The sequence below is a fragment of the Theropithecus gelada genome, chromosome 5 (genome assembly GCF_003255815.1).
Source record: "Theropithecus gelada isolate Dixy chromosome 5, Tgel_1.0, whole genome shotgun sequence".
Lineage (NCBI taxonomy): Eukaryota > Metazoa > Chordata > Mammalia > Primates > Cercopithecidae > Theropithecus > Theropithecus gelada.
Genome location: NC_037672.1, coordinates 77,480,099 through 77,502,822, shown reverse-complemented (window position 1 = coordinate 77,502,822; position 22,724 = coordinate 77,480,099). Strand labels below are relative to the sequence as shown.

The 22,724-nt window shown below is 32.2% G+C and overlaps 1 protein-coding gene across 2 annotated transcripts in view; it reads right to left on the bottom strand.

Moving 5' to 3' along the window:
• The window catches only part of TECRL (trans-2,3-enoyl-CoA reductase like), a 142,021-nt gene that overhangs the window by 45,715 nt on the left and 73,582 nt on the right, over positions 1-22,724 (bottom strand). For both annotated transcript variants that reach the window (XM_025386038.1, XM_025386037.1), the window contains exons 3-5: positions 15,651-15,695; positions 9,758-9,861; positions 2,207-2,322 (exon numbers count right to left, since the gene is read on the bottom strand). In XM_025386038.1, coding sequence (XP_025241823.1) covers positions 2,207-2,322; positions 9,758-9,861; positions 15,651-15,695 — 265 coding nt within the window. The remainder of the gene's footprint in view (positions 1-2,206; positions 2,323-9,757; positions 9,862-15,650; positions 15,696-22,724) is intronic.

Genomic DNA, 22,724 nt, shown 5'->3' with positions numbered 1-22,724 from the left:
ATATAAACTTTGCATATTTGTTATTTGGGAACAATGTGGCACAAATACATTCATCACTGAGATACTACCAAGCATGCTGTATTTGTGTTTAAGAATAGTACGGCTGGTGCAGTGGTGCATGCCTATAATCCCAGCACTTTGGGAGACTGAATCTGGAGGATCCCTTGAGCCCAGGAGCTCAAGAACAGGCTGGGCAACATAATGAGACTTCATCTCTAAAACTTTCTTTTTTTTTTAAACATTAGCTGGTTGTGACGGTGTACACTTATAGTCTCAGTTACTTGGGGGGTTGAGGTGGGAAGATGGCTTGAACCCTGAAGAGTGAGGCTGAAGTGAGCCATAATTGAACCACTACACTCTAGCCTGGGCTACAGAGCAAGACCCTGTCTCAAAAAAATAATAATAATAAATGGCAAATATGAGTCAATTCCTTTGAGAATGATACTAAGAGACCATCCTATACATGGTCTCTTTTAGAAATAATTGGTCATTCCTTTCACTTAAGAAAATGTGAAGAGGGGCCGGGCGCGGTGGCTCAAGCCTGTAATCCCAGCACTTTGGGAGGCAGAGACGGGTGGATCACGAGGTCAGGAGATCGAGACCATCCTGGCTAATACGGTGAAACCCCGTCTCTACTAAAAATACAAAAAAACTAGCCGGGCGAGGTGGCGGGCGCCTGTAGTCCCAGCTACTCGGGAGGCTGAGGCAGGAGAATGGCGTGAACCCGGGAGGCGGAGCTTGCAGTGAGCTGAGATCCGGCCACTGCACTCCAGTCTGGGCGACAGAGCGAGACTCCATCTCAAAAAAAAAAAAAAAAAAAAGAAAATGTGAAGAGGTACCTTTCGCCATAACTGTAAGTTTATTGAGGCCTCCCCAGCCTTGCGGAACTGTGAGTCAATTAAATCTTTTTTTTTCTTTATAAATTACTCAGTCTTGGGTATTTCTTCATAGCAACATGAGAACGAACTAACACAGTAGCCAATCAGGACAAGAAAGGAGGTCCGTGTGGCTGAAGGACTGTAATTAAAGGTAGGCAAAACTTGATTTGAAGTAAGAAAGTTAGGATGAAATTAGTTCTCCTTTAGCATCCATATGACCTAAATACTTACAATTTGCTTCTTAATTCACTTGGAGTTTATTTAATGCGTAAAATTTGTTCAGGTCTTTTTTTTTTTTTTCCCCAACAAATTTCCCTTCCCACATCCCACTATGGCATCCTGAATAAATATTCTCTTTTGGTTTAATTTGGCATGTATTTCTTATAGAGAGAGGGATTTTCACAATATGCTAAACACCACAATTATATAGAATACTTTGTTTATTGCCTTACTCTTTTTTGGTCATACTTCAAAATGGTATTTAATTTTGGATTTTGACTTATAAAAAGTAACTTGTGGCCGGGCGTGGTGGCTCATGCCTGTAATCCCAGCACTTTGGGAGGCCGAGGCGGACGGATCACGAGGTCAGGAGATCGATACAACCCTGGCTAACAGGGTGAAACCCCGTCTCTACTAAAAATACAAAAAAAAAAAAAAAAAAAAAAAAAAAAGAAAGAAAGAAAAAGAAAAAAAATAGCCGGGTGTAGTGGTGGGCGCCTCTAGTCCTAGCTACTCAGGAGGCTGAGGTAGGAGAATGGCGTGAACACGGGAGGCGGCGCTTGTGCTTGCAGTAAGCCAAGATCACGCCACTGCACTCCAGCCTGGGTGACAGAGCGAAACTCCATCTCAAAAAATAATACTACTAATAAAATAAAATAAAATAAATAAAAAGTAACGTGTAAAGTTTTTTCTTCCTGTCCATTAGTTAGGTCATTATTTATTTCCTATGCAACATTGCCAAATAAATAAATGTATTTTTAGGGAAGCATTTATATTTTATATCCTATACATGGTCTCTCGATTTTATAATTGTAAACTTCTTTTAATTATATTTCTGAATTTCCCAATTTCTTTTGACAGCTGTGATCATTATTAACATAAAGTACCTCTATTTTAAGGTATATCTAATAGTTTCTAGTTTACAAATCTGGAATCTGTTGTACATACACTATTTGTGGTTATCTAAAATATATTTCCATAAAATTGTATCCACTTTAATCGCATTTACTAACAATCTTTACTAATATTTTACCTGCTTACTAGTTCATCCTCTCCTTAACGTGTATGTTATATGGGTGGGTGGGTGTGTGTGTGTGTGTGTCACTTACTGTACCACCGGGTGGCGTAATCTTCTAGCACTCTCTTTTCCATCATATATACATGGAATCCTCAAATAAAAGAGGAGGTATATTAGCAGAGGTCCTGTGTATTCAGCCAAAAATACCTGAGGATAAAACATGATTTAGATTAAACAATAAAAATAGATGTTTTTAAGGTTCATTTGTGTCTATGAGTATTGGCCTATTGCATAAACTGGTGAAATAGGTGAATTATTTTTTAACTAGATTAGTGATATTGCAAATAACGACTTCCTTGGAAGAACCACGGGGAGAAAGCCTAATATATGTATAGTTAATTTAGAATAAAAATAAATATTGAACCTAATAAACTGGTTTATTTCTTCAGATATAGTAAAAAGGAGATTTTATTTTAAAAAACAAACCATTATTAATGTATTTTTCTGTGCGTTTCCCAGTCCAATACACATTAATCTTCTGTATAAACTGTCCCTGTCAATAAATTGAATGAGCTAGAGTATCTTTTTTCTTTTTCTCTTTCTTTTCTTCATTACCTTACCCTCCATGGGCCTGTCAGCTTGAATTCATTGATTTGACTCTACTTTGAATGGAAACAATTCAGTCTTCTCTATTAGCAATTTTATACTTTAATTCTAATTAGTCTAGTTGTGCGGTTAAAAGATTTAACTTTTGAGTGCTTGAGCAGAGTGGGGGTAACCGTATTTGTACTATATTTGGAAAGGTAATTGAAAACAAGACCAAGTGATTGCAAAATATTAATTGGCTAACTGGTCTAAATTTGGTAAATGTTTGATTTTTTAGTGCTAAAATCATGTTAAATTTCCTCTGAAGTATTTAGACAGAGTAGGGAAAGTAATTTACTTTGGAGTGTTCAAAGAGGAAAAAAAATACAACTTAACAATAATAAAGTTGATTGCCATTAACTATTTTGTCTTCATCTGCTACCACTTTTTTAAGAAAAAATTTAATTCTGCACCTTTACTCAAAAATGCAGTTAGCTGTGCACATTGGTTAGAAATCATGTTCACATCTCTGTTGAGAAGATTGTTGGAATGAATAATATATATGCCTGGTTTCATATATATTCACATACATATATGTGTGTAATTATTTAAAGGTTATATATATATGTAATTACACACAAATACATAAATAAAAATTTACATGTGGAGGTTTCTTCAGTTACAATTCTGCCTTTTAGAAATATATATATTTTCTCATGTGCCAAGAAAGGTTTGTGTGAGAGAATTAAAAACAATGCAACTTCTGATCAATTCATTATAAAAAGCAATCTGATAGGAGAGACTGTAGTAATTTATGGCTTACAAAATGCCTCATTATTCAGATATAAAGAAAATGTTTGCCACTTGTGAATGTGTAATGATAGAACGGCAAAACTCTGGAATAATGAAGAGGGTAATTATTTTAGTACAATAAAAATTATAAAATAATTATTTCAACAGCAACTGATCTAGTGAAGTCAAATTTGAGCAAATTCTCTAAGAATATATCAGGAATATAAAATGTTGTGAACAATAGTTAACATGGACCAAGTATCACTCTTTATTAACTTAATAAAAATGCTAACACAGATCTGAAGTTTCTTTGGATGAGAGGAAATTAAACCATAATCTTATCTCAATCATCCCTCAAAAATAATTCAGGAGAGCCTACTAATATATAAAATATGTTTTAGAAGAATTAATATTTTATAAAGAATATTTTTCTGCTAGAATATGGAGAGTTATGAATAATATGTCCTGAAAGTATTAGAGAATGATAAGTAAATTTTGGACAATGCATTAAAAAAATATTTCAGTGCAAATGGAAGAAAGGAGAAAAGATGATTTATTAATCTTAGAAAGTAATCAGAAAATAGTTCAAGATGAGGAAAATAAGGGCTAGACAGACAAATATTAATATGGTCTTCTGAAAATGGAACTGGTCTTTTCTGCTAAATAAGAGGAAGTAAAACAAAATCAAAACCAAATACAATCAACTAAACAAATAAGCAGGCATATACAGACCATGTACATCACAAGAACTTACAAAGACTAGAAACCCCCCATAATACAAAATTCTACTGAAGATTCTATATTCTAAAGAGGCAGATACACCTTTTTCTTATTTTGAAGATAAACACTATATTGAAATTTCAATTTATTTCCGTTATCAAATCCTGTTTATATTTTCTCTTTCAAAAAGTTAACTGTGTTAAACTAATCTTTTGTTTTGAATACAAAATTCATTATTTGTACTACGCAAGCAAGGAAACTGGGAGTCTTTGAAACCTCAGTGGAATCTTCAATGTGATATATGTATAAATTGAAAAAGGTAATATTCTGCTTAAAAAAAAAATGAAGCTGCAATTGTGAATTGGTTAGAGTCCATGTGCTTAAATTGTGCTTAATGTATTTCATTTTATCTTGAAAAAAAATAGTACTATAATTATTAGGGCATTTTTGGATTTACTATCTCCTTTTCTAAAATTGTTATCAGCAGTTAAAAAAATGTATATTTTAGAATTGTTGAAAACAAAATAAAGTAGTTTTAACCTTAATCTCCTGAAGATAAGGGTGTTACATAAAGTTTTGGAAGCATTTATCAGTTATAATACAGCAATAACACTTTGTACTTAATGAATACTGTTGAAATTAGTATCATGCCAGATAAAAATAGTGTTTTTTTGTGGTTTGTCAAATAAATAACATATAATGGAGATTTCTATTCTAGATAAATCAAACACAAAATACTAATGAGTGTAGTGAGAAAAACTGATCAAAATATTTTAAAAAGTTTTTTTCAGTCTTCAGAGATTTAATATCATTGAGGAATTAGAAGGTCAAGAATTTTGAAATGGGGGATTCAGAGAGGAGACTGAACCTTGCATATGAAGCCTCATATAAGCCTGATAAGAAGAACAGATTTTTGATGGGGCCTGGGAATGAAAAAACAAAAACAGTTGTTCATCGTCTCCAAAAGATGAAGGTGGTCTCATAAAACTGTCTCCACAGATTCTAAAACTCACCCTAAAATAATTTCAATTATTGATTGGATCAAAATGACTTGGATCCAATAATGCAATTCATTCATTTGGAAGATGGTAACTTATCTTTGAAAGAAGATAAAAATCACCTAGATGTCAGTTATCATTAAAATTTTTCACATAAATTTTCTGCATTTAGAAATATGAGGGTATACAAAGACTAAACAGACTGTGAGCAAAACGAAGAGAAATAGCAAAAATAAAAAAATTGAAGATGCGCACGACAGGAATATCAGACACAAACTTTAACAAAAACTATCTTTTATGTGTTAAAATAAATGAAAGATAAGGTTGAGATTTTTCAGATATGTAAAATCTTTGAAAAGAAAAATAATGAAATGTAATATAAAATTTAAAACAAGAATTTAAAGAGAATAATGGATAAGCAACACTTGAATAGATAAAGGTAGCTAATTTTTCAAATTATATGCATGTATGTTTGTGCACATGAATACACTAAACCACCAGCTTAGATAAAACTAAAGCAAGATAAATAAAAATATAATTATAATTGTGTATATCATAGTCAAATTACTGATAACAAAACCAAACAAGAATTATTTAGAAAAGACACATTACTTTCAAAGGAGTAAAGCTGAGTTTTCAACAGAAACAATGGAATTCAGAAATTAAAACAATAAAATATTGTGAAGTTAAGAAAAGAGAACTGCCAACGTAAACTTATTTTTATGTAAAAATGTTCTTTAACGATAACAGTTAATAAGGACATGTTAAGATAAATAATAGAGATAATTCATCAATGACAGAACTACAATAAAACACAAAAGATGTTCTTCAGGGAGAAGGATACCAGATGTAAGCTCAACATTAGAAGAAATAACTAAATTGCAGCAAAAAGGATAAGTCTAAAGGGTAAGGTATTTGTTAGATAAAATTGTAATATATTTGCATTTAACGTATATAGAAAATTATATTATAACAAAACCATGAAAAATGAGTCAAGAGGAGCTCAAATATAAAGTCATTCAACTTTATATTCAATATTTATGAAATATTTTACATTAGTAAAATCAAATATAAATATGTATATTAGCATTTAATATCTCAAGGGTACACTCTGTAATATCTTTGATAACCCCTAGAATTAGTAAAATAGAAGACATAAATACCAAAATAACACAAAGGTAATAGAAAAGAGAGCATGACAATTAATTCAAAATAAGGTGAGAAAAAAAGACAAAAAAAGGTAATAGAACACATAAGACAAATTGAGGAAAATGAGATTTAGAGATTAAAAATGTGGAATTTACAATACAAATAGACTATCATTAAAGTGTAAAACATAAAACTATTAAACTCATAAGAAAACACAGGAGAGAAACTCCAGGACATAGAACTAGTTGAAGGATTCTTATATATGAAAGCAAAAGCATAATCTTTAAAAGAAAACCTTGATAAATTAGACTGCATTAAAATTGAAAACAATTCTTTCAGTGAAAAGTTCTGTTAAGATGATGAAAAGACAAGCTAAAGAATGAGAGAAAATATTTCCAAACCACATATACAAGGAGTCGTTTCTAAATCATATGAAGAATTCTCAAAACTCAACACTGTGTCCCAGATAAATTTTTTAAAAAGTTCATACAAATACCTCTAATATTCATTGCAGGTTTATTTGCAATAGCAAAATACTAAAAAACACCCAAATGTAATTCAAAGAGTAAATGATTAAACAAAGCCCATTACATCCATATAACTGAATACTACTCACCAATGTAAAGGAACCAATTATCGATACAAACAAAAATCAGGATGGATTTCAAGGACACTATGCTTACAGAAAAATAAACATCAATCTCAAAATATTGTTTAAATCATTTTACAGAGCATTCTCCATATGACAAAAAGAGGGAGATGAAGAACATGTCAGTGGTTACTCCAGGATAGGAAAAAGTATGTGTAAGTATGCAAAGATAACAGGAAGAAGTTCCTTCTTAAGGATGAAGCAATTCTCTATCTTGACATTGGTGTTAGATACATGACCTTATACAAGGGATAAATTGCATAGAATTACATGTTAACACATACACACATGAATTAATACAAAAATGGTGAAAACTGCATAACTTGAATTAATCAACAGTATTCATATAATTAGAATTGTTATATTATCATGTTAATCCTTTATCTTAAGGTTTTTAGTAAGTTAAATGAGGCAGGATTTTTTCTCAATATTTTGTAACACACTGTTGGTTGGAGAAAAATATTAACATCTTAATTTTAACCTTGTTAAATTAAATAGATTATTTCCCCAAAAATCTATGAAATGTTTTATTATAGGAACAGATTTTCATATTTTTCAATGTACAAGAAAGTCATATGTGGTAAAACATTACTTTTGTTATATAGTTTAGTGAATACAAAATGGGTGTAATTGCAATGTAGTGTGTATATTTTCAGCATTTAATAGAGCTGACTCATTTGGAGTGAAAGAATGTGTGATCCATGGGATTGATTTAAAAATAGCTAGCCTATTTGCAGAGTTCTCTTTGTCACATAAATGATTTTCCTCTCAAATAAACTATAATTTTCTAGTACAATTGCCAAATAATTCCACTTTAGTGTGTTTTCTTCTCAGTGCTCATGCAAGTGATGAAGTTGAAATTTCTAATGATTTAATGGTTTAATGCTGCTCACCCTGACACAATTTCTGTAAACAGAGTTCCCTTTTTGTCATAAATGTGGACAAAGACCCTGTGAATATTTTAACCTTTGAAGACCAAACAGTCTTTTCTAAAATCTCTTTAAGCAAAGGTCTGTAGACATTACATTTAAGTACAGTATTAAAACTTTATTTGCAAATGCATGCATCTTCTATAGGTTGTTTTCTAAACATTAAAATATGCTTCACAAGAATTCATAAGATTCTAAACTCAATCTTTAGTGGTACAAATTAGTACTCAAAAGTTCAATATACTTTGGAAAATAAATCAACAATTTAGTGAAAACATAAAATAGAACTAATTAATTACACAGAAAATATATCTTAAAAGAAATGATTGTTAGAAAATATTAACAAATGTAGCAATATTTTAATTAATAAATTTAAAATTAAATTTGCGTTAGATTAAAATTAACAAATATTAATGTATAAATTGTCATACCTTCGTAATACTTACAAAAATGGTTGTTTAATTGTAAAGAAACAGCTCAAATAACTATGAATGGTAATGTCAATTGTTAATTGTGGCAAAAATAAAAGTCATTTTGAATAGAAAAAGATTAAAGGTAATTACAGATATGGAGTGGAATGTAACTGCAAAGAAAAACTTTCATAGTTTAAATAATACAAATAACAGAAGTTTAATGTAATTGAAAGAAAAGGAGCTCACTATTCTTTGTATATCAAAACTATTAATTCTCTCACTGCCTCCGTTACTAAATATCATATTAACATTTCCTTTTGCTGTTGAAGCTATTCCATTGATGTATTCTATTACCCATGAGTGTTTCAATACTGTGCACTAATAGCAAGTATTTTCACTGCCTCTTAACCCTCCATGTTTTTTCAATGTAGTCCTCATTCTTCTAATGCCATTTTCAAATATCATAATTTTAAAACCTGCTATTTTCCTCCAAAAACAGCCAAAAGAACATTTTCACAGGCTGAAAGAAGTTTACTTTTTCATAGTCAGTTGCCAAAAGTTTGTTTCTCTGACTGAGAACCTCCTTTTTAACTGTATATTCTATACTCTTCTCTCCAGTGTCAAAAGAGTCTGTGATGTCCCTAGATTACTAGAAGGAAAAGGTAAAGAGATACCATGTAAATAACAAAGCATAGGCAGAGCAGATGAAACCAGCCCAATAGTCCCATAGACAGTTCTTTTTGGACAAATGTAGAAATTGACCCTTATTACTGTTAAAGTTTGAAACTTGTATCTGTTCTACCTAAGTTCATTCTTCAGGAAAGAACCTTCAGCCCTCTCAAAAGAGTATCAAATAACTGAAACTCATCACATCACCCCACCAGATGCCTCCTTGTCCCTCCCTAGTACCTGTTTTCTTACACATTGCTACATTTCTTCACTGCTATATAAATCCCTAGTTTTAGTTAGGCAGATGAATTTGAGACTGAGCTCCTAGCTCCTCTGTTGCAGCATCCAAATTAAGCCTTCTTCCTTGGCAATACTTGTCATCACTGTCATTGGCTTTCTGTGCAGTTAGCAGCAGGACCTAGACTGAACTCCTGGTATTTTGGTAACAAAGTTGAAGCTCCCAGTCATAGAGTGGATTGACACTTAAAACAACAACAACAACAACAACAACAACAACAACAATAACAGAATTCATCTTTGTTTTTCAAAACTGTGGTTTTCTATTGCTCCAATACTTGAGTAGACCTTTGGCCACTGGTCATAGTAAGAATAGAAAATTTAAAATACCATTCAGTACATTTTGTTTCCCTATGAGTTTATTTGATAGAAATAGTCTGTCAATGAATTATTTAGAGCAAAATGTGAGGCATGTATGTTACATTTCAAATTGATACTTACTGTGGTCCAGCTGACTTGTTGACCTAGATCTGTAGCATACAGCGTGACAATGGAGGAAGCTGCAATACTTTGAATGGTAATGTAGTCCTTCAAAAAAGGCCCACCTAAAATAAAAACAACAAGAAAATGTTACTTTAATACAATTTCTTAGCATAATGATAAATAATTTCTTAATGTAAAATCAGTAAAAGCTAGCAATTAATTTAATATGGAAATTACAATGTAAAAGAAATCTTCAAAGTAAAACAAAATGTGAACAATGCCATTTTATAACATATATCTAGCAACTTATCAAATGCACAGTGGTTTCCCAATATCATCTAACCAAAATTTAGACTACCATTAGTTACTATCTTATTATTTCTGAGAACATGTCATATTAGGGCCTAAACAAATAACATACAGGATTTTTTTAAAGTATAATTTTAGGACGGGTGTGAAGGCTCCCATCTGTAATCTCAACATTTTGTCGAGCTGAGGAGAGCAGATCACTTGAGCCCGGGAGTTCCAGCCATCTTGGTGACATGGCGAAACCCTGTCTCTACAAAAAAAAAAAATAAAAAAAAAGAAAAAAAATAGCCAGCCTTGGTGCTGTGTGCCTGTAGACCCAGCAATTCAGGCGACTGAGGTGGAAGGATTGCTTGAGCCAGGGAGGTCAAGGCTGCAGTGAACTGTGATCGCTTCACTGCACTCCAGTCTGGGCGACAAAGTGAGACCCTGCCTCAAAATGAAAACAAAACAAAACAACAAAAAGTATAATTTTGAGTGTTAGTACAATGACATCTCAACTTATTTCTAAATGATTTTATAATAGTATAAATTAGAGGTGGATAGATGAATGGTCCCTCCAAAACACCAGGAGAATGGCATAATTTATCTTTTTAAAATATATTCTGGATGCTGTGTGAAAAGTAGAAAGAAGGGAAGCGAGGTGATTATTTAGGAGACATTTAAAATTAATCCAGCTGGAGCTGATCTTTTGTTGGGATTGAGGTGGTATTGGTGAAAATGTTAAAATGTATCAATTGTAAATATATTTTGAACATAGTCTGGATTCAACTTCTTAATAAACTGATTGAGAAGAGAGGATTCAGTGAGGTAAAGACAGTTAGATTTTTGGCCCGAGTACTTAAGTGCATTGTAATGGTCATTAACTGACATGAAGAAGACTACAGCAAAAGCAAGATACGAGGGTAAAAATTAAGAGTCTTTAAGGTATTTTAAGTGTGTGGTATCTTTTAGACATTCAAGAAAGAATCAACAAATAGGCAGCAGGGTAGAAGTGTGTGTAGATATTTGAGAGTCATTAACATTTAAAACCATGGGGCTTGATGAAATTGTTTGTATATTCAGCATGGAAAGAAAGGAATGAGTTCATGTCCTTTGTAGGGACATGGATGAAGCTGGAAAGAAAGGAATGAAAACACACTAAGGTTTCCAGTATTACAGGCTTTAGACATAGTAAGACAAAGATATAGCAAAGATTACTGAAGGGAGCTACTCATAAGATAGATGTAAAATAAACATAATTGACTGCATTCTTAAAAATAACCACCAGACAAGTCTGGAACGTGTATATGGGAAGATAGTAAAAAAATATATTTTTAAGCACTATTTATAAGAAAATATTCGAAAAAACTTAAATATTATTTAATAAGATAAGATATAAATATATTTTGTTTTATTTAAAGAAATGTATACCAAGCAGGAAGAAAAGTGAGTAGACTAGAGCTCATACACCAAAATGGATTAATCTCTCAAATATAATCCTATTATTGTTATTATTATTATTGTTATACTTAACATATGTTATTTGTGATTTATATTATCTACATCATTAAAAGGCATCATTCCAGTCTCTATTTTTGAAATAAATAAGAAAATGCTAATTTGCATCTACCATTAGATGATCTTTCAGAATCCAAGATATTTACTTACGTTTATAATTAAAGGACTTTTAAAAGGAAAGGAAAATATACAATCATTGTATGTTACATTTGAAGGCAGAAATTTGATAAATTCACTTTTAACAGCCAGATAATTTAGGTGGTCATATTAATGTATATGGTTCTTTGGGTACTTTATTGAAAACCATTTTGTAGTTATATTTTAGAAATTTCATTTAAATTGATTACTATTTATAAAATACATATATATATATGTAATTACATATAAAGATAATTTTGTATTGCTTTGAAAATGTGAACGTAGTCCTGTGTTTGCCTAAGAACACATGTGTGGTAGGCAGATTTCTTAGATAATTCTCAGGATTTCTGTTCCCTGTATAATCCCTGAAATTCTACATATGATAGGCTGTTACTCTGTTGATTAAATTATATTGCATGATTTTTAAAAATGAGATTATCTAGGTAGTCCTGATTTATTTCATGAATTTTTACAATCTGTGTGCAGAAATCAGAGACAGAGGAATTCAGAGATTCAGTGCATTGGGAAGATTCACTGTGCTATTGCTGGCTTGAAGATGGAGAAGGTCAATGTCAAGGGTACAGGTGGCCTTTGAAAAAAGACAGCAGTCTCTAGGAAGTGACAGCCAGCAAGAACACAGGAACTTCTCTCATGCAACTGCAAAGACCAAACAAACAAACAAACATAAAATGCAAAAATGTGCTCTTGCCATTATTCCATCTATTATGAGCACCCTTTCTGCGGAAAGTAAAAATTGCCTTGCTGAAAGAATTAAATTTATGTTCAAGTGCTATTTCTTTGTGGCACCGGGGAACAAGCATTTTCAACACAAACTCTTCCAATAACACAAAAGAAGATGGAAGTGGCTTTTTGTCAAGAGTCTTCACATGAGAATTCAGTACAGTCAACACTCTCATTCCAGTCTTATAATATCCTAATCAGAGAATCAAGCCATAATGTGGCTTCAATCTAATAAATGATAGATTTTTTAGACCGCTAAATTTGTGCAAATTTGTTACATAGTGATAGAAAATTTTTGCAATATGGATCAAAGTGAAGACTTTGATATCAAAAGTGTCAGTACTATTATGACTATTATGTATAAGAACAAGAAATGTTAATATGGACAAAAAATTCAACTGGCTTTGTATCACTTGAAAGTGTGCTGAAAATATATTTCCAATTATATCTATTAGCACACTTAGAAAAGGGGTTAGTTTCTATCCTTCTATCATCCTTGCCAACTTCAAAGAACAGAGATTGGCATTCTATTTTTAAAATGTAGTCCCATCAATATGAGATTTTGAAAAAACGACTTGACGGAATCTAGATGTATCATTAATCATAGCACTCAGACTCAAGAAAAAGGGACCATTGTCCTTGGCTTTCCATGATTACGTCCTTTATCAAAGGGAGAGGAATGTGTGGGGCCAAGAGGACAGGACATGCCTAACTAGATCCCATGACGTATTTTTCTAGATCATGCTTCAGTCACTTAAGGGCCCTGAATTTCCTGACCAAATTAACACAAGCACAACCCAGTCTTTCGATAGTCCCTCCCAAGTATGGGCCTGGAACTGGGGTACACAACCAACCACAAACCTAGTGGTTTGTCAAGACTATTGTATAAAGGATGTGGATGGAGCTTTAATATATTGCTTGGAAACAGTGATGGAAAAAAATCTATATTTTCTATGTAGAAATCCAATGATTTTAAACATTAGAAATTTTACCCAGTCCTTCCAGGACACTATAAAGCATATGAATAAAAGTAGGAAGATACAAAACATTTTACTTACCAGATTATATGACAGATTTATTGTAAAAATAGCTGAAATTCTTCACCATATCTACACCATATACAGTATGACCTTGTAGTTCTTCTCAGTGATAGCTGTCCTTATATTCCCACTCCTTGAATATGGGCTAACTAGTGACTTGTGGGACAAACGGTCATTTACTAGTTCCAAACCTGGGCTTCAACAATTCTTTAGTATCTCTGCTCATTTTTATACCTCTACTCCCAGCTTGTGAGTAAGTCCAAACTATTTTGCTGAGAGGTGAGAGACCACATAGAACAAAGGGAATTTCATGAAAGTTGTGGTTATTTTAGACCAATCATTCCCTAACAGCCCAGGAGCTCACTGCAGCTGCATGCATGAACCTAGCCAAGTTCAGCTAAATATAGCACAGCTCAGCAGAGACACAGAGCTGAAGAATTGGTTAAAATTTTACCCATGAAAAACAATGCTTGTTATTTTATTTGTGTTTTAAAGATTTCTTTTTTGTGAGGAAACTATAGAAGTCTCTAATATTCATATAAGATCCATGATTCTAGTAAGTATATTTTGTGAGCAAACATGTATAAATATTAAGACCTTGCTTTTTTTTGTATTGTCTTTTTTTTCTTCTTAATATTAATAGTTATGACTAAGACTGATGGAGCAACTAGCCTGTGCCAATCATCGTATGCATTATAAACATATGAACTCTAACACTTTAAAAATGATTTAAGTGTTTTTTTTAGTTCTGCAACATAAAAGAAGATCCTGTAGGCAAGTAACTATGAGAGAGTCAATCAACTGTAAAAATCTGAATCAATCCAAGTGAGCTTTGGATTTTTATTTCTTTGCACCATATCTCACTAAATCAATTGATTCTTTTTTCAAATACATTATTACATTCCTTTTTAAGGACACGTAGACAACTACATTTTACTCATCTCATATCCCACCCTGGTACACTCAACTAGGTAAATAAATCTGGGAGAAAAGGAATATGTCATATTCATCAGAACACTGAACTAACAGAAATTTATCAGTCTTTTATAGTGTCCTTCAAATGGAAGTTACATTTGACAATGTTGTGTGTGACATTCTTTGAGGCTTCTTTGGGTAAGAGTCAATTACATTTCGTATATGTCAACATCCATGTATTGAAAGGCATTCATGTGCTGAAATGTGCTAGGCCATATGAAGGCAAAAAAAAAAAAAAAAAGAGACAATAATGTTTTTTTTTCTTAAACTCTAGGTAGTTGGGAATTTTTCTTGAACATTTGAGCAAAAAAAATTTGAGAGAATCAAAAAAGTGTGGCTTCTAGAAATCTTGCATAGTTGTTTGTTTTGAACACACAGGTCTCAGAGAAAGATTAAATGTTTAAGACAGCAATGAAAACACTCATAACAGTTTTGAGAGACTCAACAAAATAATCATTTGTCTTTAAGTGCATGTAATACCTGAGAGAGGACAATCTAAATATTAGGAAAAACAATAGAAACAAAAAATCAACTCATCATTTACGAAAAATTGAGAGATTGAAATTCCTTAAGAGGTACCTCCTACAGATTTACTATTGAAGACTTTTACTAAGTATCAGCACTCTATCCTGAAAAAAGTACATGCTACCCACAGCTTTCATTAAAATTTAAAATTCCAATTTTAAAATAAAGTCGATGTAGTGTCAGTAGCAGTAATTATTGGTAGGAGCCATTTTTAAGTGCATTTATTGATAAATTTCTTGAGATCATAGAGTTTAAAAATCTGAGAAACTTGAGGTTTAACAGTGGGCATAACGCTTCTTCTCCAAATTCATTAGTTTTGTTCCTTATGTCACTTATTCTGCTTTATAACAGCAAAAAGAAAAAGAAAAAAAATGAAAAAAAATAAGCATTAACCTTAAAAATATGTGGTGGGGCAGTAGAATGAGAAGGTGACCAGTTAAAGCTTCACAGACAAAAATATTTTAGTTTCAGAATCTGCTTCTAAAACTCATGGACCGTGAATATGTAAAAAATACCTCTTTGAGACTAAATTATTCATTTATAAAAGTGGAGCTCTAGTTTGTTAGGAGAATCAATTAAATATACTAATATTTATATATTTACTAAGTGATAAGTGAATGTCAGCTTTTGAAAATAGAAAAAGGATTCTAAATTAAATAAACACATCAGTGAAAAATGCTGCTTACCACATTCTAGCTGCAGACCAACTCGAGAAGGGTACCACTTTGGACCTATTCAATGAGAAATAACATTTAATTGTCAGAAAAAGTGTAACTATCGCTTATAAAACTAACTGTTTTCATGGGAAGACAATTTAGATCTAGGAAGTACATAAAATAAGTTATCTAGTTTCAGAAATAGAAATAGTGGTTATCTTTTATATGGTGCTGACCAACAATGACAGATAGTGACTGAGAGAAAGCACGAAGAAAGCTTTAAAAGTGGTAAATTTTTGCTTTTTGATCTTTGGACTTGTTACATAGGTGTGTTCAGGTTTTGGACATACATCAAGTAGTACGAGCTATGAATTGTGCACTTCAGTCTATGTAAGTTTTTCATCAATAAAAAGCTTGAACATATTTCATTTAAAACTGGGGACTTTAATCTCATTTGAAATTTGTCTAATATTTGCACCTGAAGTTGGGTTATTTTCTCTATCAAGAGTAAATACTAAGATGTCTATCAGAATTACATGTGTCATTGACTTTTAATATTATGAGTTTATTGGTCATAGCAGAAACATTACTTGAAATTTTCTCTTTACACTACCATTAGGAATAAAGAGAACACTAAATAATTCTATCTCTATAGAAAAATCAAATCATCTTTATTATACACTGCCATAATGAAGAGTTGATTCACAATTATCAGAATATAACTTTATCTTAAAATAAATTCTATACCATCGTTTTAAAGTCTCCATTAAAAGTTTGCTTCTTAACTTTGAGATTAAACTTTAAACAAATTTACCACATATATAATAAATGTTTTAAAAGAGTATTTTTAAAGGAATTTTCCACAATTATCTTCTTTTTTTTTTTTTCAATACATTCATGGGAGAAAGCAGAGATGACTCAGGACTAGAAAGGCATAAGTGTACTTCATGGAAATGAGAAACCATGGACAGAGCCTCTATTAGTAGGTAATATATTACTAGGTGAAAGAAAAGAGGAAGGTCAGATGAAAAATAAATGTGGGTAATTTTAAGAATATATTGTATCTTTTACCTTCTAAAGTCTATTATGAGTGGGTATTGTAAACGCATACACTGAAATAAATTTAACTATCTAGAAAATATGTTATTTTCTTAAAGCTAATAAATCAAAACACAAAACTCCATGACTTTCCATAGCCAAATAATTTTATTTGGTTAAAAACTATATTGCTTTGATTACAACTTTTCAATGCATTTACAATAATAATAAATACCCCAAATATAGCCATGATATGAAGTCAAACTAATATGCTCAATTATTAGTACTTTTTAAAGAACAAATATTTGAAAGATTGAATATAGTACAATAAATGTTTAAAGCCCACAGAAGGATACATAAAATTATTATTCTATTTTATAAGGGAAAACTGAGGGCTCTACTTTACTATTTTACTATACTGTCGAGGAAAGAGAAAAAGGAGAAACTAAATATGAAGAAAAAATCAGAGAAACACCTTTCATAGGTTAAAGTAAACAAAATATGTTTATATGCTACCTAAAATAATAAAGTTATAGCGTGCTGCTTAGCAACACCTGATCATGCATTGAATGCAACAATGTTCGAACCACTGTGAAGTGTCTGGAAGTCTTAACAGATTTACAGAAATAAAACCTGCCAGTTTATTTTCTGAAATACGAGCACTAAAATGAATTAAATGTTGTCTCTTGTAATTTTAAGACCTTACAAAGCTCTTGTTTGGAACTGAACATTAACGACCTCTTAAGGATACTTAATGATTGACAGAATATATATGGTCATTGCTCATGTGGAAATTTAATTCAATATTGATCAAAAGTTCAAATGTTGATAACCTGTAGGGTGGTGTTAAAATTATAATAGGAGTAAAATATATCTGAAGTAAAAAAGATGCTCATTAATGATAAATTTTAATTAATCAGTTGAGCGTGATGGTTCACACCTGTAATCCCAACATTTTGGGAGGCCAAGACTGGAAGAATACTTGACCCTTGGAGTTCAAGACCAGCCTGGGCAATACAATGAGACTCTGTCTCTCCCCCAAATAAAAGTTTAATTAATCACCAAAATTTATCCCATAGAAAGAAATAATAAAGGTGAATACCACTGAATTCATATTAGACCACAGTTGATCCTCACCCCAAATAAAGTGATTAATGGGAGAAAACATTTGAGTTGTCAAGAAAAACAGAATTATATTTGTTATTAACTATATTTGAAGCATGCAGTCAATACAATAAGAATGACAATTCTATTCTAAACAAATACCACATCCTGAAGAATGAACATATTTTGTTTCTGGCAATATAGACACTGCATATAACTAGTATTCCTAGATAAAATATAACTTTTATGCATAGAGATCTCAAGACAAAAAAAGGAAAATCCAGTGATAGAAAATAATCAAGAATCTGAGAAATAATTCAGTAAGTTTTGGGGTTCACACAATTTCTTTGGTTTTCTTGCACATTGGGAATCTACATAAAGCCCTAGGCCAGTACTTGTGATTCTTATGCACAAATAAACATCTTTAATTGAAAGAGATAATTAGAAAGAAATTCACCTCCAATACAGGTAAAATATGTCAATCTCTGCCTGTTCAAAGATAGAAAATATATATCCCTTGAGAATTTGTAAACAGCCACTGGTGCCATATTAAGTTTTGATGCTCAAGTATATATTATAATATTATTGTTAGGTTTTTGGAATACTCTCATTGAAACTTTAGTAGTGTGCCACTAATGGTGGTCTGAAGCTATAATACTTCTGGGACACCTGGTCCTAGAAAAAATACCCTACTGCAGGACCATCCATTCAGTTTAGGTAACGCAACTTAAAACCCTCAAGTAGATAAACTTACAATTTAAGTTTTAAGAATCATATAAAAACTAATTCACCTTTAGAAAGTGTGCAGGGACATGATAAATAATAAGATTAACTCCAGAGAACATCAGAAATATGGAATCTCACAGAAAGTCACCTAAATCACTTAAAGATGATTGGAAGATTTTTTTTAAAAAAAAGAATCAAAAATATTAGAACTGCAAAAACCTACAGGCTTTTTTGAGAAAAGATCAAATAAAATTTATTGAAATAAAACCTTTTGTACCTTATGATTAAAATGTAATGGAATGATGGTGTAGTCATGCAGAACAAACAGAAGAATTAGTCAATGAAAGGATGAGCCTGAAGAAACTACTCAGAAAGCAGAAAGATAAAGGGATTAAGAAAATATGAAAGATAGATGAAAAGAAATAGGGACCAAAATTAAATGATATATGTTCACAGGCATATACAACAATAAGCAAAAAAGTCCATTAATTGCAATGACAAATCACATATTCCATCTCATCCATCCCTCCTGCTGCAAACAACTGAAAAAGTATGAGAAAATATTTTATCAAAATCTCCACAGAGTTGTTAAGAAAAATAAAAATAATTAGGGAACCAAGATCTGGGAGACAGAGGATGCTCAGAAAGCCAAGTCCAGCAACTACAGCTCCATTCCCCTAAGGGTATCTGTTTATATTGGAAGAAGTTGCTAAGAGGCGAGGAAGCTGAGCAGGGCTTTTCACACACCTATGAGCCTAATGGGACAAAAATCAAACTTTATGCACAAAGAAAAACTCTGGTAAAAGTTCACAATTTCAGTCATTACCCTTAAATAAGGATGAATCAGAAATCAATCAATTCTTAAAGGAAATTAAGTCCAATTTTGAGTCATCTCCATCCCTGTTTGAATTAAAGTGATCTGTAACCTCCAAAGTCCAGCCTTACTGCTGGCAGAGGCAAATGTAAATCTTCTCTGGAAGGAGATCACTTCTTTATTCAGACCCTATAATTACCTCTAATTTTTTTCATATATAATACCAGGCCTCAATAAAATATAACAAAGAGTGCTAGAAGACAAGACATGATGAAAAACCAGGGGGAAATTAAAAGGTATTACAGAGAGTTTCACCAACAATTCAGATAAAGTTTTCATACACAATTAAGAATAACTATGATTGATATAAACATAAAATATAAGACAGAATTATTTGTCTGGAAATCTGGAAACTATAGAAAGAAACACAGACATTTTGGAACTGTAAAGTATAGTAAATGGGTTTATGAGATATCATCTCATGGTAGAGAGAAAAATAGTGAACTGGAAGTTGGAAGAAAATATCCCAACTAAAGCAAAGAGAGATAAACATGTGAAATAGGAAAGGTGTATGATATATACATGATGAACAATGAAAAAGTACATCATTCTAATATATGTGAAAATGACATGTGAGAATAAAAAAGTTAAAGAAAAGTAAAAAATCTATATATTGAATAATATGATGGCTGAGAGTTTTCCAACACTGGCAAAATATATCAAGATAAATATTGAAGAATTACTGTAAATAACTATATACATATATATAAAATAAAATGTATACATATTCATATATTGATATATATAATTAAAGACATGTATGATGACAAGACATATATACTGAATATATATTTAATGAAAACCAGATGTAAGTGTATAATTATTAAAACGTTTGAAACAATAATAGAAAAATATTTTAAAAAGACAGATTAAAAAATAACAAAAAATGTCATAAATATTACCAACAAATAAATGGCAATTAAACTAATAGAAGAGTTCTAAAGAGCAATATAAGATATTGGCCAAATAGCTTTTAAATAAAACACTATTGAAATAAAATGTAAAATAAGGACAAGTTTAATTAGACTAACAAGTCTTACTGTCAATAGAACACTTCTTTCTATCATTAGATTAACATCTAAAGGACCAATTTGAGAAAAAGAAATTGATTTCAAGAGAAAGGGATGAGATAAATAAAACAATATTGAGTAAAATTCTGCCATGCATGTGGATAATTCTATATAAAAAAGCAGAATATCTTGTAATTTGATTATATACAATATGATTATAGTGCTACTAATAATGTATGTGCTTATGCAAAAAGTATATACAACCATAATATACAAAATGTGAAGTATTCTTTGACTTTAAACCATCCTGAAAATTTAGGAAGAATGTGCAAAACAAAATTAAGGAATAGGAAGTATTAATTGGGGAATGGAATGCTAAATAGGAAGTGTCATGGCATGAGAGAATGTCCTATGTATATTGTATTATCACTTTGAATATCTTATTTTATTAGAATTGTTATACTCCTTCTAAACAGTGGAGGCCTACAGATCTAAGAAAAGGGGCAGGTACATGAATTCTTGTATTTCTTCTTAAGAAATAAACATCAAATATTAGCCAAAACTCTTCCTTGATGTGCTAAAGTTACTGGCTACTGATTTAATAGTTAAATTAGCTGGATTTATTTTGTTAAAAATGATTCATTTAGTATAGTACTTCACTGGAATTAAATGGACCATTTTATTCTCTGTAACCCATTTCTTTGCAGTCTTGTAAATGCTACCTACATAATTAAGTGATCAAGCCAGAATGAAACCAAGGATGCCAGTGAGACATTTAATGGTTTAGTATGAGATGTATGATAGTGTTTATCTATCTGAAAAATGAGAAAACTGTTTCTGCTCTCATCCTCAACAACTAAATGTGTTTAACATTCAAACCAGCACCAATCAATGTGTATAATTTTGCTGACCTTGAAAAACAATGCAACTGCTAAAGAGTTTACTATTACCAAGTACTCAAATAAGAAAGATAGAATGCTCTAACACAATATAATCAGCAACTGCAGAAGAAAGTTTCTATAGGAAAACAAAGACAGGCTTCTAGAAATGGAAAATTTTAAAGTTGCACAAAAACTCTGAATTATACAATAAAACATAGGATGAAGGAAGGATGCATAAAGCAACAAGTTGGTTATTTGTGATACAAAGCACAAAGCAAGAATTACGTGGGGCAGGAAGAGGGGCATACAGATTGCAACCAAACTATTTCTTTATGCTCACTGGTTAAAATTTGTAACCAGTTTGCTCACTGAATTACCCACTATTATCTAAGGAAGAAGCAAGATTGGTCATCATATCTATGTCCCCATTTACATTAGATAATATCTGCTGTGCAAGTCTCCCAGAGGATTCTTTACCTCAGTGACACTCCTCCCAATTTTACTTTGCAGAAACACTAATCAGACTTGATTGTCCACCTCGTCATACCTTATGAGATTTTCCAATATACTTTAAGGCAGGGGTCTCCAACCCCTGGGCCACAGACCGGTCCTGGTCCATGGCCTGTTAGGAACCTGGCTGCACAGCAGGTGGTGAGTGGTGGGCATGTGAGCGAAGTCTCATCGATGTTAACAGCCATTCCCCATTGCTCACATTACCATCTGAGCTCTGGCTCCTGTCAGATCAGTGGCAGCATTAGATTCTCATAGCAGCACCTACCCTATTGTGAACTGCGCATGAGAGGAATCTAGGTTGCATGCTCCTTACGAGAATCTAATGCGTGATGGTCACTATCTCCCATTACCCCAAGAGGATACTGTTTAGTTTTAGGAAAACAAGCTCAGGGCTGCCACTGATTCTACATTTTGGTGAGTTGCATAATTATTTCATTATGTATTACAACGTCATGATGATAGAAATAAAGTGCAAAATAAATGTAATGTGCTTGAATCACCCTGAAACCACTCCCTACCACCTCCAGTGTGTGGAGAAATTGCCTTCCACGAAACTGATCCCTGGTGCCAAAAAGGTTGGGGACTGATGCTTTAGGGTACTCATGGCCTGTCTTCTAAATCATCAAATTCCACTCCAGAGATTCCTTCATTGTTCTGCTATAATATAAAACTTCTCTTCCTCTTCTTCAACTGGTGTTTATACTTCATAATAAACTCACATGATTGTCGGCCGGGCGCGGTGGCTCAAGCCTGTAATCCCAGCACTTTGGGAGGCCGAGACGGGCGGATCACGAGGTCAGGAGATCGAGACCACCCTGGCTAACACGGTGAAACCCCGTCTCTACTAAAAAATACAAAAAACTAGCCGGGCGAGGTGGCGGGCGCCTGTAGTCCCAGCTACTCGGGAGGCTGAGACAGGAGAATGGCGGGAACCCGGGAGGCGGAGCTTGCAGTGAGC